Here is a 17,602-nt window from a genome sequence, read left to right as displayed (position 1 = left end):
GAGCCGAATCGATTAGATTGTACAACACCTACAAGTCGACTTACTTTCCTCCTAATCAACTTCTATGCATGGTCTAACAAGACTCGAGTTGGTTTATATCTTACGAGTCAAGTTGAGTAGATAAGAGATGGTAAAAATGCAAGGATTCATAGGCTTAGCATTTCATCAAACATAACATGTGCATAAAGTTGACATCACAACAAGCAAGCAATTTAATCATGTGAACATATTAGATTAAGCATTAATCAATCCCATGTTGGTCTCCCCTAATTACCCACTAATCCTAGCTAAAGAAACTACTCACTCATTATCATGGGAAACATGTCATTAATGGTGTCAATCATCACAACAAGTATAAACATGATAATAGAATGAGGAAATAAACAATAAAGAGTAAAGAGTAAAGGATTTATACCAAACTTGAGATGATCCAAATAATAAAGCAAAGAATAATAGAAGAAACTTGATGATTGATGGAAGGTTGTCAATCTCCCAATAATAACCCAATAATCTTCAATTACCCAATAATAAACTTGAATAATAAACTTGAACAATAATTAAGAAGAGATTAATGTGTAATTTGTGGAAAGATTAAAGAGTAATCTATTCTAATCTACTCCTAATCTAATCTAAGAGGAATTTCTAATCTAATAAAACTTCATGCTTGATTAATTACAAAGATGGGGTATTTATAGTGGAAATTAGGTGGATGCATTAGGGTTAACTAAGGGCTAAACTAGTAATTACACTTTTGAGATTTGAGCAGGGAGACTCCGGTATTTCTCGGAGGAAGGGAGTCTTTCATTGAAGCTTGAAGGACGAAATTATGCTGTAAAGGAATCCGGGCGGATTAGAGTTGGGACGGTCGGATTTGGGCGGTGCAATCCGAGCGGATTCAGGAGAGGGACGCTCGGATTGTTGAGGGGGAATCCGAGCGGATTCCAAGGAGGGACGCTCGGATTGTGTTGTGGAGACGGGCGTATTTCTTCGAATCCGCACGGATTGTTCTTCAGCCGTGGTTCTTCTTCTTTTCTTCCCTTTTTGCTCATTTCCATTTTATTCTTGCGGGATTGGTCTTTAGCCCTTGCTTCCTCTTCATACTAGTCCATCCATTATCGTCAATAAGCTTCCAAATGTGCACGAAAAGACGGGAATTTCCGCCTTATTATCTCCTTTTCTACAAAACATATGAAATGCGATAGAAAAGCAAATAGGAAGGTTTTGACGGGTAAAATGGCCATAGAATGTTATAATAGTATGCAAAATAGGCTCAATTAGGGGACTAAATGTGCGCAAATTATGGTCACATCAGGCGCAGCATGTGCTGCGTCCCTTCGAAGAGGCGCTGCAGTTGCTGCGTCCTTTCTCGACGGTCATCTTCTGGTAATCCGTAAAAGGGGTTTCGAAGCGTGGTTTTATAAATCGGTTTTAAGAAGTATTTTCGACATAAACCTTACATTAATGATGCAAAAAGTAAATAACAATAAATAAAGAAGGATTTACACCCTCAGACTTACATGTTTGACGAAACGAGAAGAACTAAGTTTATGATTAGTGATGCTCGACTCGAATGTAACGAAAGTGCCCTCGTAAGAGGAAAACGATAAAGATTAATTAAGTTGATTGATGTGGAGTTGGTCAAATTGGTCGGTCATGCAAACGAGGCTGGTACTCAGAAGGATCCGAGCTTACGTGGTCGAATGTTCAAGCACGTAGACGCCAAAAAGTAAGAACGTGGACTTAGAATACAAAGGGAGAAGAGAAGGGCGGACACTCGCGTGAGAAATATGTGAGACCGAAGGTCTCTATTTATACTAATCACGGAATTAGGGTTTAGGAAAGGAGAGAAAGATCCGAAAATAACCGACTTAGGTTAAACACGGAAACTTGGACAAAAAGAAAACTTTGAGGAAAAGGCGCAGCAGAGCTGCGTCCCTTGGAAGAGGCGCAACACTTGCTACGTGCTTTCCTCAGCGGGTTCCTCCTGCGCAAGAAAGCGCGTTTGACAGCCTGTCGTATTTTAGACATAACTTTCTCTAAAGGACTCGGAATAAGGTGATTTCGGTGGCGTTGGAAAGCTAAGAAAGAGATCTAGAACTTTCTGTAAAATAGGCCTGACCCAAAAAAGTCGTTATTACCTCATAAAACGGGCCTAAATATCGGGTTATCATTTTAACTAAATGAAATGCACATGAGAGAGAAAGCGAGGAAATCGAAGTTTGACCTAGATTTCTCGCCTATGGCGAGGAAATCTAACCTTCAACGACAGCGGGAGATGTCTTTACGAGGACGGAGCATCCCTGCTAAGCAAATTGAGACGTCCATCAATGATGAAGAAATGAACGTAACCAAAGAAGGAAACCCTACTGAGATTCATGTCGGCCCTGATGTTGACGTGAATGGAAAAATGAAAAATATTAATGAAGTTGTTGGTATCCCTGAACTAGTTGTTGAAACGGATAGTTAGGATGATTCTATCCATGAGGATGAAGACGATGTGCATGAAGAGGAGGAAACAGTAGTGTCAGAAACACAGGAAACCGAGTCTGGGGAGGATGATGATGCCAAAACAGAGTGCGATGAGATGTTACAAATCCAACCTGAGGATGTGGAGGAAGAGATAGAATACTGGAACCAGGCGGTGATGTGCTTCATATTGGGTGCAAATCCGCCGTGGGAGGTGGTGGAGGGATTTATTAGGCGTATTTGGACAAAATTTAACATTGACAAAATTTCCTTCCTTCCAAATGGTGTATTCTTGGTTAGGTTTAAGTCAGTGGAGATGAAAGAGAAAGTCTTATTGTCAGAGCACTATCTATTTGATAACAAGCCAATGATAGTCAAGGAATGGACGAATGATCTTGAATTAACAAAAGCTAATGTCAAGTATGTCCCTGCCTGGATACACTTGCATAAATTACCCATTAAATTCTGTGGTAAGAGTCTGCCAAAGATCTCTAGCTTGGTGGGCAAATATGTGAAAAGTGATCAGGCTACAAATGAGAGGACGAGATTAGGCTTTGCAAGAGTGATGGCGGAGATGATGGTGGATCAGCCTCTTCCATCAGAAATTTTGTTTAAAGATGAAAAAGGAGATGTGATTAAAATGGAGGTAGAATATGAATGGAGGCCTATTACTTGTAGTAATTGTCAAGGAATGGGTCATGATGGGGACCAATGCAAAAGACTAGAGCAAAGAAAGGAAGTACCTGTGACCACTAGGAAAGTATGGAGGCCTGTTGCTAAGAAAATTCCTGAGCAGCAGGCAAAGGAAGCTGTTATTGATACAGTCCTGGTGGAACAAGTAGCTGGTAAGTCTTCAGTCAAGAATGGTCAAATAATAACTCCCCCAATCAAGAGATTGACTATTCTTAATAGGAGAAGAGAGGAGCCTGGTGGAAATAGTAAAGTGGACTTTGGAGCTCAATCCTATAAGGAAGTTGCTTCCTCTCCACCCCCAATGAAGTCAGGTGTAAATGGTAATGAATTCTCCCCTATACATTCACATGGATAGTATTGGTTTTTGGAACATTAGGGGTATGAATAGAGTAGGGAAACAGAAAAGTATTAATTATTTCTTACAGAATAAAGGAATAGGCTTATTTGGTCTATTGGAAACAAAAATCAAGAATAAAAAATTTTCAAAGGTTGTTAATAGTTTCAATAATGGATGGTGTATTTCTACTAATAATGGATATCATAGTGGAGGAAGAATTTGGATTTTATGGCAACCAAAGATGTTTAGAGTGAATTTTATTGAGTACAATGCACAGTTCATTCATATGAAGGTTGAATCTTTGCTTGACAAAGGCATATGCTACTTGACTATGGTCTATGCCTTCAATGGTATTCAAGATAGAGCTCCTCTTTGGAATCATCTGAGGAAGATTGCTGGGCAGACTCAAGGGCCATGGGCAATAGTAGGTGATTTCAGTTGTATCTTAGCTGCCAGTGAGAGATATGGGGGTGCATCCACTATGGCTGAAATGGAACCTTTCAGGAGATGTATTGAAGACTGTGAGGTGGTGGATATTGCTGCTACTGGCTCCCTGTACACCTGGAATAACAAGCAGAGACCTGAGGAGAGAATTTATAGCAGGATAGATAGATTTTTAGTTAATAAAGAATGGTGTGATCTATATCCTGACAAATATGCTCATTTCTTGCCAGAGGGTTTATTTGACCATTCACCATGTCTGATAAGGAGTTCTACCAATGTGATGGGCAAAAGCAGTTTCAAATACCTCAACATGTGGGGCATCTCTACAGAGTTTCTCAATACTGTGAAGAAGAATTGGGACAGGGGCATAGAGGGTACTCCTCTCTATAAATTGACCACAAATCTAAAGGGACTCAAAGCTGGTCTGTATCAGCTGAATAGGGATGCCTTTAGTGATATTGAAAAGGCAACAGCAAAGCTGCAGCAGGAGGTTGAGGGTCTACAGGCTCAATTGGGCAGGGATCCTGACAATATGCAGCTACAGCAGCAGGAGTTTGAGGCTTTCCAAGAGCTTAAGATTAAGAGCCTGGCTAGGGATAGCTTTTTGCATCAAAGAGCTAAGAGTGTCTGGATCAAGGAAGGGGATACTAACTCTGCTTATTTCCATAATTCTATCAGGCACATGAGGAATAAGAATAGGGTAATATTGATTGAGGATATGGATGGCAAACTGTGTGAATCTCCTGAGAAGGTACAAAATGCTTTCCTGAACTACTATAAGCACCTACTGGGCTCTAGTCAAGGGGTGCAGAAAATCCACAGCAAGATCATTGATCAGGGGCCTAGGTGTTCTGAAGCTCATGCTGCTACTTTACTTAGACCTGTCACTGGTAAAGAGGTCAAGGATATTCTTTTTAGTATCCCTGATGTAACACCCCCATACTCCAAGTGCCTTACCAGGACCACCCAGGTATAAGGATGTTACCATCTCGGTTACCCAAGGCAATGATAATCAAATAAACAATAATGAAACAACGTTTAAATAGAAATACTTTAGTGAAAGGTTACAATCTCAAAACCAAAACCAAAAGTACGAATACATGTTCTCAAACTGACTGTCTACTGATTTAACTGAAATGTTTATGAAAACTACTAGCTACAGCGGAAGACTTCTATCATCAGGCCGTGGCACATCCCAGCTATCCCAGTACTCAACTCATACCTGCTCAATATCTGCTCACCATCCCCGAATGGATCACCCCAGGTTTTAAAACAATAAACGGGTCAAGATTATTTACATAATTTACATAACCAACAATACAAGAACTAATACAAAATCAAACAATCATACACAATCATCCACTCCACTCCATCTCCGTCACCGACTGTCCACTGGACCAGCCCTGCCAGTGGGGGACCGCAGCCGTACCCACCAAATCCCCGCTCATCATACCGAGCGATAACCCTGTCCCATTAATGTGCACATCCCCTTCCATGGCGGGTTCCACGAAGGGCGAAACTAGGGCGTGAAGCCACTCCCGCAAGTGACTCCACTCAGCCGAGAACGCATCTCGAGAACCAGAGACAAACAATCACAATCACAATACAATATCACAACCGTCTGAATCAATCAACAACACTAACTACAGCACAATCACCACACATTGTGTAAGTAATACTGAGTAGGGAAACCCTACCTGGAAAGCACAACTATCAGACGGTCTCAACAGCTGTATCAAAAAGCCTCTTCTACGAATCCTCCTCCTGTCATACATACACATAATTACTACCAATCATACAAACAACAAAATCCCCAAATCCCCCAAACTAGGGTTTAACCAACTTTAAAGAAACATCATAAAAATGGTATATAGGTCTTACCCTCGACGCAAGGATCACTACGGTATAAAGGAAAGTGAAATCCGACCTTCCAAGCTCCGGGATTTGCCAACAATGCGATTAAAGCTAATGACGTAGTTTGCTTTCTCTTCTCACAGTGATTAGGTTTTGAAAAGTGATTTAGGAACAATGACGGAAGTATTATATACTCTTATCGCATTATTAACAAAACCCGAGAAAACAGCCCCCGTAAACCGGCTACTCGATCGAGTAGCTAAGGTACTCGATCGAGTGCCCCCTTACTCGATCGAGTACCCATGTTACTCGATTGAGTACCCAACAGGTCAGAAACTATTTTAATTCGCAACACGCCCTTACTCGACAGAGTAAGGCCTACTCGATAGAGTACCCCAAGACTCATAAATACGTAGTATTACAGTCTTCCCTCCTTAAAAAGAACTTCGTCCCCGAAGTTCAAACCACAACAAAACAAAGACACACACTACGCATTCCCGACTCAACAACCAAAACAAAACTCAACGTAAAACATGTTGCCAACCCAAACACAACCCGACTCAACGACAATAACCATGCCGACACAACATAAAAAGGGTATAAAACTCATAAAAACTCTTTGCGATCATCTCCTACCCCCCTAAAAGAAACAAGGTTACGTCCCCGTAACCATACATACCTGATCAAAAAGGAAAGGGTAGCGCTCTCTCATGGCATCCTCTGCCTCCCATGTAGCTTCCTCAGTCTCGTGGTTAGACCAAAGGATCTTAAGCAAAACTGTCTCACCACTCCTAGTCTTCCTAACCTTCCGATCAAGAATCTGCTTAGGTACCTCAAGATATGATAAAGACTCATCTAGCTCTAAGCTCTCTGCCTCTAACACATGTGATGGGTCACTCACATACTTCCGCAGCTGCGATACATGAAACACATTATGCACCCTCTCTAACGCAGCCGGTAAAGCCAGACGATAAGCAACCTCCCCAACTCGCTCTAAGATCTCATAAGGTCCGATGAACTTCTGACTCAGCTTGCCCTTCTTCCCAAATCTCATAACCCCACGCATAGGAGACACTTTCAGAAGAACCTTGTCCCCAACCTGAAACTCTATATCCCGGCGATGTAGATCTGCATAACTCTTTTGCCTATCCTGAGCTGCTCTCATCCGTTCCCAGATCATCTTTATCTGTTCAACCATCTCATGTACCATCTCCGGTCCTAGAACCACTGCCTCAGCACTGTCGTCCCAACAAATCGGACTCCTGCATCTCCTTCCATATAAAGCCTTAAACGGTGCCATGCCAATACTAGTGTGATAGCTGTTATTGTAAGAAAACTCTATCAAATCCAATCTCTATTCCCAGCTACCACCAAAGTCCATCACACAAGCCCGTAACATATCCTCAAGAGTTTTGATTGTTCTCTCAGTCTGACCGTCTGTCGCAGGATGAAAAGATGTACTCATCTTCAAAGTTGTACCCAAAGATTCCTGCAACTCTTTCCAAAACCTTGAGATAAATCTCGCATCTCTGTCAGACACTATGTCCTTAGGGACTCCATGTAACTTAAGCACATTCTTCCTGTAGGCCATAGCTAATTGTGCTTTAGTCCATGTATCTTTCATTGGCACAAAGTGAGCTGACTTGGTTAGTCGATCCACTATTACCCATATCATGTTGTTACCCTGTTGACTCTTTGGCAAACCCACGATAAAATCCATAGAAATGGATTCCCACTTCCACTCAGGTACCTCTAAAGACTGAATCTTACCTTGTGGTCGTCGCTGTTCCCCTTTAACTCTCTGGCATGTCAAACAACGGGCCACAAACTCTGCTGTTTCTTTCTTCATCCCATGCCACCAAAATGTGTTCTTCAAATCCTTATATAGCTTGTCATCACCTGGATGTACTGAATATGGTGTACAATGTGCCTCTGTCATGATTGTCTTTTTCAGCTCCTCATCATTAGGGACACACCACCTACCATCGAACCTCAAACTACCATCTGTATGAATGGAGAATCGAGACATTGTCCCTTTCTCTACTCTTGCTCTCCACTCAACCATCTTAGGATCTAAAGCCTGTTTACCACGAATATCCTCATAAAGATCAGGCTGTACTGTCAAATTTCCCACAGCATCTCCTCTCTGCATCATATGTATACCAAACTTCCCCACCTCATCTCTCAACCTCATCAAAGATAGAGCTGTACACAAGGAATGTACACTCTTCCTACTCAAAGCATCTGCAACAACATTGGCTTTCCCCTCATGGTAGATAATATCCATGTCATAATCGCCAATCAGCTCCATCCACCTCCTCTGTCTCATGTTCAACTCCTTTTGAGTGAAGATGTACTTGAGGCTCTTGTGATCTGAAAATACCTTAAAGGTCGCCCCATAAAGGTAATGTCTCCAAATCTTGAGAGCAAACACCACTGCACCCAACTCTAGATCATGTGTAGGATAATTCTCCTCATACGGCTTCAATTGCCTAGAAGCATAGGCAATCACCTTACCGTTCTGCATCAACACACATCCCAACCCATTCTTTGAGGCATCTGTATAAACCTCAAAGTTCTCGATCCCTTCATGCAATGCTAAGATAGGAGCTGTGGTCAAACGCTCCTTTAACGTTTGGAACGCTTTCTCACAACTCTCATCCCAACGAAACCTGTTCTCTTTCCTCATCAAAGCTGTCATAGGTCTAGCTATCTTGGAGAAATCTTTCACGAACCTTCGTAGTATCCAAATTAAACCCAAGAAACTCCCGATCTCAAAGAACATTCTTTGGTGCTTCCCACTTTGTCACCGCCTCAATCTTCGCCGGATCCACGCCTACTCTCTCCTTAGAGATCACATGCCCCAGAAAAGCAACTTTCTAACCAGAACTCACACTTGGACAAACTTAGCATATAACTCATGCTCCCTCGTAGTCCGCAACACAATCCTCAGATGCTCCTCATGCTCCTCCTTAGTCTTAGAGTAGACTAAGATGTCATCGATAAACACAACCACGAACTTGTCCAAAACTCGTCTCAAGATTCTGTTCATCAAATCCATAAACACAGCCGGTGCATTAGATAACCCAAACGGCATCACCACGTACTCATAATGCCCATACCTTGACGTGAAAGCTGTATTTGGTATGTCCATCTCTCTAATCTTCACCTGATGGTATCCCGACCTCAAATCAATCTTGGAAAAGACTGATGCACCACTCAACTGATCAAACAGATCGTCTATCCTTGGCAAAGGATACTTATTCTTCACATCACATTTGGTTCGGTTCTGCGTAATCTATGCACAACCTCAAACTCCCATCTTTCTTCTTCACGAAAAGAACTGGTGCTCCCCACGGCGATACACTAGGTCTAATGTATCCCTTCTCTATCAGATCATCTAACTGTTTCATGAGCTCCTCCATCTCTTTAGGACCCATCCGATACGGTGCCTTAGAGATTGGACCCGTCCCCGGTTTCAACTCAACGGTGAAATCTATCTCTCTCTTCGGTGGCAACCCCGGAATCTCCTCTGGAAAAACATCTGCGAACTCTCCCACCACCGGTGCTCCGATCAACGTCGGACTCTCTATCCGGTCATCTCTCACATGGCACAAGATCAAAGGGTACCCTTCCTCGGATAAGACTTCAAGGTGACAAATTTGCAATCAACTAAACTTTGGGTTTGACTAGAAACCCACGATAAGACACACTAACACCCTTAGGCCCTCTCAAAGACACTTTCTTTTGATGACAGTCTATCTTAGCTTTATACTTTCCTAACCAATCCATCCCGACTATCATCTCAAAACCATCAAAAGGAAACTCTAGCAAGTCTACCGGTAGATCAACTTGCTCAACTATCATAGATACATCTCTAAACAACCTCCCACATGATACAGACTCACCCGAAGGTATAAAAACTTTCTCACTTACAGACTCATATACCCTCAAACCCAACCGTTTAACATGACTCGAAGATACAAACGACTGAGACGCCCCCGAATGAAACAAAACAAAGGTATGAATACCGTTAACAAGAAAGGTACCCGTGATAACATGTGCATCCTCCTCAGCTGCTTTCTTGTCCATCATGAACAGCTTTCCACCGGTCTTCTCGTCCACCTCCCCGGACAAGATCGGGGATGATGTGGTCGGCTTAGCACTCGACCCCTGATTGTTGTTGTTGTTCGTAGCTGGTTTCTGATAAGAATTACCGCAATTGCGGTTACCTCCACCCTGATAGCTCTGACTTCCCCGGTTAGACCATGACCCACCTGGTCTGTTGCTCGCATAACCCTGTGCAGGTCCCTGAGAATAGCTCCCCCGAGCCAACCCCTGAAAAGCTCCCGGTGCACTCGTGCACTCATGTCTCTTGTGGCCTACACCGCCACAGCCATAGCAGGTCATCCCCCAACTACCACTACCACTCACACAGCCACGCCCCCATAGGAAGCCCCAAAGATCAATCCCGACCCGGAAGAAAACCCCTTAGCTTGATTGTGGTTGCCTTTCTTGTGACTAGATTGGCCTCCACCCTCACTCTCAGCCTTTATTTTCTCACTCACTCTCTCCTGAGCCATCTCAACCAGCCTCTCAGCTCTCCCAGCCCTCTCATAAGCTTCCTTAACATCGGTAAGGACTCCCACGGGTAACTTATCCATAATCTTGGGTGTCAACCCTCTCTCAAACCTCAGCGCCATGTTCTCCTCACTCAAACCCATATCCTCAGCATACCTAGACTTCTCATTAAACTGCTTGTAATACTCAGCAACTAACATATTAGATGTCATCTTAAATCCATCAAACTCCTCTCTCAGCTTACTCCTCACACGTTCCGGTACAAACTCCTTCCTCATAGCCCTCCGAAACTCTTCCCAAGGTATAGCAGGTAAGCCCTGGTTCACATACATCTCCCTAGCACCCACCTTCACCGTATCCCACCACTTGCCAGCTGCGTCCCTCAGGTAGAACGCAGCTTGCTCTACTCTCATCTCATCAGGAAAATGAACCAGGTCCAGAATATTCTCCATCTCACGATGCCAGTTGTCAAGAAGGTTTGGTTCCCCGGTTCCCGTGTACTCTTTTGGGTTAAACCTCGCTATATAGAGACTGATCTTAGAGTGATCAACCTCCTTATCCTTATTCACTTTCTTTAAAGCCTCAGTGAGAGCATCTTGGTGCTCCAACATCTTAACAACATCATCTATGTTCATGGTCTCAGCTCTCGCATAGTACGCGTTTCTCTTGGACGGCATCTTGAAACTATATAAGAAAGGGTAGACATAAACATACACACTAAAACCTCAAAACACGAAAACAGGCTGCCCAGAACACACTCGATCGAGTGCCCAAACCTACTCGATCGAGTAAGAGGCTACTCGATCGAGTGCCCAACATACTCGAGCGAGTGCCTCGACTCTAGAACCCAAACAGACCTTCTGACCTCTAACATACTCGACCGAGTAGCCCGGCTACTCGATCGAGTGACCCCCTACTCGATCGAGTGCCCGAGGTACTCGATCGAGTGCCCAAAAACACGATTCTGGATTCAAAATCGTCAAATACCCACTCGATCGAGTTAAACCCACTCGACCGAGTATCACACCTACTCGATCGAGTACCCCCCTACTCGATCGAGTCATGCTGACTCGCATAAACTACCCGCATATTATCTCACATATCCCAACATACTAAGCAACATTATAAACTCAACATGTGATATAGCTAGGCATGCAATTCTACCAAGCTTTTCATAAAATCAACAAAACAGTTATATCATATGATCAAATGCCACATAGTAAACATCCAACATGCTTCTTATTCCAACACAGTTCTATATGTCTCATCAATCTTTCATTCATATTCTCAACGTTCTACTCCAAGCATTCAACAATTACGACATACTTCATCACATCCACACACAAGCTGACAACCAACACATACGACTTGACATACATCCCCCCATGTGACCGGTTCAAAATTGTAGGGCGATTTCGCGACTTTAGGACGTCTCTCAAGCCTTTGCATTAGCTCCTACAACCTTTACCCCGGGTTCATTTTAATTGACTCCCTATATTCATTGGATTCATTGGTTACAGGTTTCAGGATCGTCGCTCTAATACCATTTTGTAACACCCTCATACTCCAAATGCCTTACCAGGACCACCCAGGTATAAGGATGTTACCATCTCGGTTACCCGAGGCAATGATAATCAAATAAACAATAATGAAACAATGTTTAAATAGAAATACTTTAGTGAAAGGTTACAATCTCAAAACCAAAACCAAAAGTACGAATACATATTCTCAAACTGATTGTCTACTGATTTAATTGAAATGTTTATGAAAACTACTAGCTACAGCGGAAGACTTCTATCATCAGACCGTGGCACATCCCAGCTATCCCAGTACTCAACTCATATGACACGGCTATCGTAACCCTATCAAAGATAAAACCTAACGGTCTCAACTAAAATGTAGTAGAGGCAGTCGAGTATCGAATCCACAGGGAGGTAATGTAATTATAGCTGTCTAATTCTAATCCTATGGTAACAATTGGGGGTTTGTTTGAAATTGGTTCTAAACTACGAAGTTTGAAAGGAAAGAGAATTAAAAGTAAGAGCAATAAAGACAGGAAAAACGGTTTAAACTATCAAGAGGAGAGAGACATGTCGGGAATTCGGTTCACTACGGTAGTCCAATGACTCAGCTGTAAATGATTCAGACGAACTAGATGTGAGACGGATGTTAAAAGGTCCTTTCGGTCCACTTTCTATCCTAAAATACCACTAACTTAACTTTCGTCCTCATTAGGGTAGTCCACTGTTTATAGCAGGCCTATTTATTCCAATCTTTCGATCCAGGATTAATTTTAGCCAGATTAAAGGGTGACATAGAAGCGTGCACTCAACTAGGTCGGAAATTACAGTTAAATTGCTATAGTGACAGAGTCTCGTAATTAATTCGTCTAATTCATTCACTACATCGTCGTTTTTGTACCGCAGATCCCTTATTCCCAACATGAAGGGGGTTTAGCTACTCATATTCTTAATTAAACTAACAACAATTAAATTCCCAGCAGAAAACATAATGAAATAACAATAAATTGCAATAAGGAAAATTAGGGCAAAAGGAATAGTGGCACAAACAAGAAATTAAAGCAACCAAATGATTATTATTAATAAAGGAAGAGAAGGAATTACAATCAATGCGAATCCGGTGTAAAGAACAACTGAATCCGAGCAATAATAATCCCAAAATAAAGTAGCAGTGAAGAGGAATAAAAGTAACGTAGTAAAAGTTTTCTACTGTGAAAGATGGAGTAAAAGATGATCCTAATTAACCTAGTAAAGCGTGCTTAAATAGCAAAGGAAATAAGTTTTTGCGAAATAAAACATCACGCGGGCTAATTAAAGCCCAAACCCATAAAAACCACTCGATCGAGTGGATTAAAACCACTCGATCGAGCAACTCTTCAGCAATTTCTACTCGATCGAACAGAAAGTCACTCGATCGAGTAGAGGGTCTTTGTGCAAGCTAAGGATCGAGTGGAAAACCACTCGATCGACCACCAGAGGGCATGAAAACCACTCGATCGACTTGTAAAAGAGCTCGATCGAGTACTTGACTTCATTTCAGCTCAAGTCCGCGCCTAAGTGCCTCGTAATGCGTGCCACGACGCTTCCAAATGCAGTATCTCACTCTGGAACAATCCCGTCTCCTCTAAATGCATGCAAAAAGGACGAAAAAGGGTACGATTCTACTACTTTCGCGATCATTCCTACAAAAAGGACAAAATGCACCAAAGTAGCCAATTCGGGGCAAAATACCATAAAAACAGTATAAATATGCATAAAAATACGTGCTGAAATAGGCTAAAAAGACTATACATTAGGCACGTATCATCATACCTGCTCAATATCTGCTCACCATCCCCGAATGGATCACCGCAGGTTTTAAAACTATAAACGGGGTCAGTACTATTTACATAATTTACATAACCAACAATACAGTAACCAATACAGCTCAAACAATCATACACAATCATCTACTCCACTCCATCTCCGTCACCGACTGTCCACTGGACCAGCCCTACCAGTGGGGGACCGCAACCGTACCCACCAAATCCCCGCTCATCATACCGAGCGATAACCCTGTCCCATTAATGTGCACATCCCCTTCCGTGCCGGGTTGCACGAAGGGCGAAACTAGGGCGTGAAGCCACTCCCGCAAGTGACTCCACTCAGCCGAGAACGCATCTCGAGAACCAGAGACAAACAATCACAATCACAATACAATATCACAGCCGTCTGAATCAATCAACAACACTAACTACAACACAATCACCACACATTATGCAAGTAATACTGAGTAGGGAAACCCTACCTGGAAAACACAACAATCAGACGATCTCATAGCTGTTATCAAAAAGCTTCCTCTACGAATCCTCCTCCTAATATACAAACACATAATCACTACCAATCATACAAACACAAAACCCCCAAATCCCCCAAACTAGGGTTTAACCAACTTTAAAGAAACATCATAAAAAAGGTATACAGGTCTTACCCTCGACGCAAGGATCACAACGGTATAAAGGAAAGTGAAATCCGACCTTCCAAGCTCCGGGATTTGCCAAAAATGCGATTAAAGCTAATGACGTAGTTTGCTTTCTCTTCTCACAGTGATTAGGTTTTGAAAAGTGATTTAGGAACAATGACGGAAGTATTATATACTCTAATCGCATTATTAACAAAACCCGAGAAAACAGCCCCCGTAAACCGGCTACTCGATCGAGTAGCTAAGGTACTCGATCGAGTGCCCCCTAACTCGATCGAGTACCCATGTTACTCGATCGAGTACCCAACAGGTCAGAAACTATTTTAATTCGCAACACGCCCTTACTCGACAGAGTAAGGCCTACTCGATAGAGTATCCCAAGACTCATAAATACGTAGTATTACACCTGATGTCAAATCTCCAGGTCCAGATGGGTATACTAGCAGGTTTTTCAAAGATGCTTGGGGAGAGATAGGCAAGGATGTTATCACTGCAGTGCTTGACTTCTTCCAACATGGTAAGATCTTGAAATAAATTAATGCAACTAATCTCACTATGGTGCCCAAATGTGATAGACCTCAGTCTGTACTGCAATTCCGTCCCATTGCTTGCTGCAATGTTATATACAAGGTCATATCAAAGCTTCTATGTGCTAGGTTGGCTGAGGTCCTCCCTTGCATTGTAGACAAGAATCAAGGAGCCTTTATCCAACACAGAAGCATTCAAGAGAATATCTTGATATGTCAAGACTTGATTAGACTGTATGAAAGGTCTTCCTCCTCTCCTAGGTGTATGTTTAAAATTGATCTGCAAAACGCCTATGACACTAATGAATGGGAGTTTGTGGATAAGCTAATGATCATGTTGAAATTCCCTTTGAAATTTAGAGTCCTGGTAATGCAATGCATTACTACTGCTTCCTTCTCAATATCTCTGAATGGTGAGATGTTTGGGTTTTTTCCAGGGAAGAGGGGTCTGAGACAGGGAGACCCTCTTTCTCCCCTTATCTTCACCCTCTGTATGGAGTACTTGACTAGAACCCTTAAATATGCAGCTGCTAGATATGACTTTCCTTTCCACCCTATGTGCAAGGAAATGGGACTTACAAATCTGATGTTTGTTGATGATGTCTTGATGTTTAGTAGGGGGATGCTAAGTCAATGATGTTGCTACTAAGATCCTTCTCTACTTTTTCAAGAGCTACAGGCCTTAAAATTAGTGCTGCAAAATCTAATGCTTATTTTTGTGGAGTTTCTGATCAACTAAAGCAAGAGATTCTAAGTGTGTCTGGCTTCAAAGAGGGGGAGCTGCCTCTTAGGTACTTAAGCCTGCCTATTCAAACTACCAGACTACAGAAGAAAGATTTTGAATGCCTAGTGGAAAAAATATGCTCCAAAATCCATGGCTATGGAGCTAGGAAGTTCTCCTTTGCAGGAAGACTGACTTTGGTGCAAGCTGTTCTAAAGAGCCTATGCTCCTACTAGGCCTCTTTGTTTGTGCTTCCCAAAGGGATAATACAAAGAGTTGAAGCTACCTACAGGAACTTCTTGTGGGATGGGGGTACTGAGTATAGGAGAGCTCCATTGGTAGCTTGGGACAAGGTGTGCAGGACTAAAGAGGAAGGGGGCTTGGGTTTACAGGATATGGAGATGTGGAATAAAGCTCTAGTTGGGAGACTAGTGGACTGGATTTATGAAGGTAGGGATTCTGTCTGGGTCAAGTGGGTGGAATGCAATCATCTTAAAGGAAGGACTTGGTCTGATTATGAACCTAGTACTAATTTTAGTTGGGTGTGGAGGCGTATATGTAGGGTCAAAACTGAACTAGCAGCTGGATACTTGACTGGCAAATGGCACGACCAACCTGATGGTTACTCTCCTGCTAGCTGTTACAGATGGTTAAGAGGGGTTCAGCCTAAGGTTTGTTGGCATCCTGTGATTTGGAATCCCTGGAACATTCCTAAGCATAGCTTTATGGGGTGGCTATGGGTTTGTGATGCTCTGAAAACAAAAAGCAGGCTTCTGCAATATGGTGTTACAGATGATGCTGATTGTATGCTGTGTGGGCAAGGAATTGAAACTCAGGAACATTTGTTTTTTGACTGTTTTTATAGCAGACGAGTTATCCATGCTATAAATCAGGTGATGGGAGGAGTACTAGCTACACACGATCTGTTGGAATGGAGTATGCATCATAATGGTACCCAGGTTCAGAAAAGAGTATTTTCTGCAATGCTTGTGTGTTTGATTTATCAGATATGGCAGCAAAGGAATAAGTGCAAGGTGGAAATGCAAGTTCTCAGGCCTGAAAAGCTTAGCAAAATGATCCTACAGGAGATTAGAGCAAGAATCAGGAGTAGGGACTTAAAGATTTTGAAACATGATGATGTTGAATGGTTACATAGCATGAATCTATTGTAATTATCCTATATAACTCTTGTACTATGATATCCATTTATTAATATATTCTTACATTTTACCAAAAAAAAAAAAAAAAAATGCACATTTTGTAATGTAAACTTTTAGTTTAGCCTAATGAAGTGACATGAGACTCAAAATGAGATATAATCTCAACATTTTATGACATCCTAACCTTAGGTAGACAAGCACATGCTTTGACTCGGGATTTGACGATTTTTAGAAAATGAAGACGGTTTTTTGACCCGGACTCCAAATGAACTCTAATTACTGCCAAAACGACCGTAATGACACCTAGATGACAATTATGAGGTAGACACAAGTGTTTGAGCGACCACTTGACGATAAACTTACGAACTATCATAAATCATTTCGTGTACCAAACATGCGGCCCAATCATCACCGGGTGGTTTGGCGGAAGGTGGAGAAATGAGGTGTCTACAGAGCCCCCACTTTGATTGAGGCTTGGACAAGGCGAAAGTCAAAGTATAGCCATCAGGTCAATCGAAGATTACAACCTGACGACTATGGCGACGCGAGGCGGCTCAAGGGGTCTGAGCCAAGGACCTGTCGTCGGGAACATTTTAGAGTCTGTCGACTATCGGGGAGGGTCGTTTAAAGTCCATTAGACTACGTGAGGAGGCTCGCCAGCCATAAGAAGAAACCATACCTGAGATACCCCTGGGTGAAACGGGACTGAAGACGCTTCGGCAAAACTCTTTGGTCTGAAGATAACTTGGTGTCTGAAGGCATTAGGGGTCACAGAGATTCTGAAGAAACTTCGTAACACTTCCGAAGGCTTACTCTAAAGGCTATCTCTCACTAAAGG

At 42.4% G+C, this 17,602-nt stretch overlaps 1 protein-coding gene across 1 annotated transcript; it reads left to right on the top strand.

The window, feature by feature from the left end:
* Positions 1-3,539: 3,539 nt before the first annotated feature.
* LOC141617331 (uncharacterized) lies at positions 3,540-16,776 on the top strand. The gene is made up of 5 exons (XM_074434515.1): positions 3,540-4,830; positions 14,781-14,873; positions 15,321-15,471; positions 15,555-15,732; positions 15,841-16,776. The coding sequence occupies exons 1-5, from the start codon at positions 3,540-3,542 to the stop codon at positions 16,774-16,776; spliced, it is 2,649 nt and encodes an 882-aa protein (XP_074290616.1).
* Positions 16,777-17,602: the final 826 nt, after the last annotated feature.

The sequence above is a fragment of the Silene latifolia genome, chromosome X, assembly GCF_048544455.1.
Source record: "Silene latifolia isolate original U9 population chromosome X, ASM4854445v1, whole genome shotgun sequence".
NCBI classification, from domain to species: Eukaryota; Viridiplantae; Streptophyta; class Magnoliopsida; order Caryophyllales; family Caryophyllaceae; genus Silene; species Silene latifolia.
This window is presented reverse-complemented; position numbering and strand designations above follow the sequence as displayed.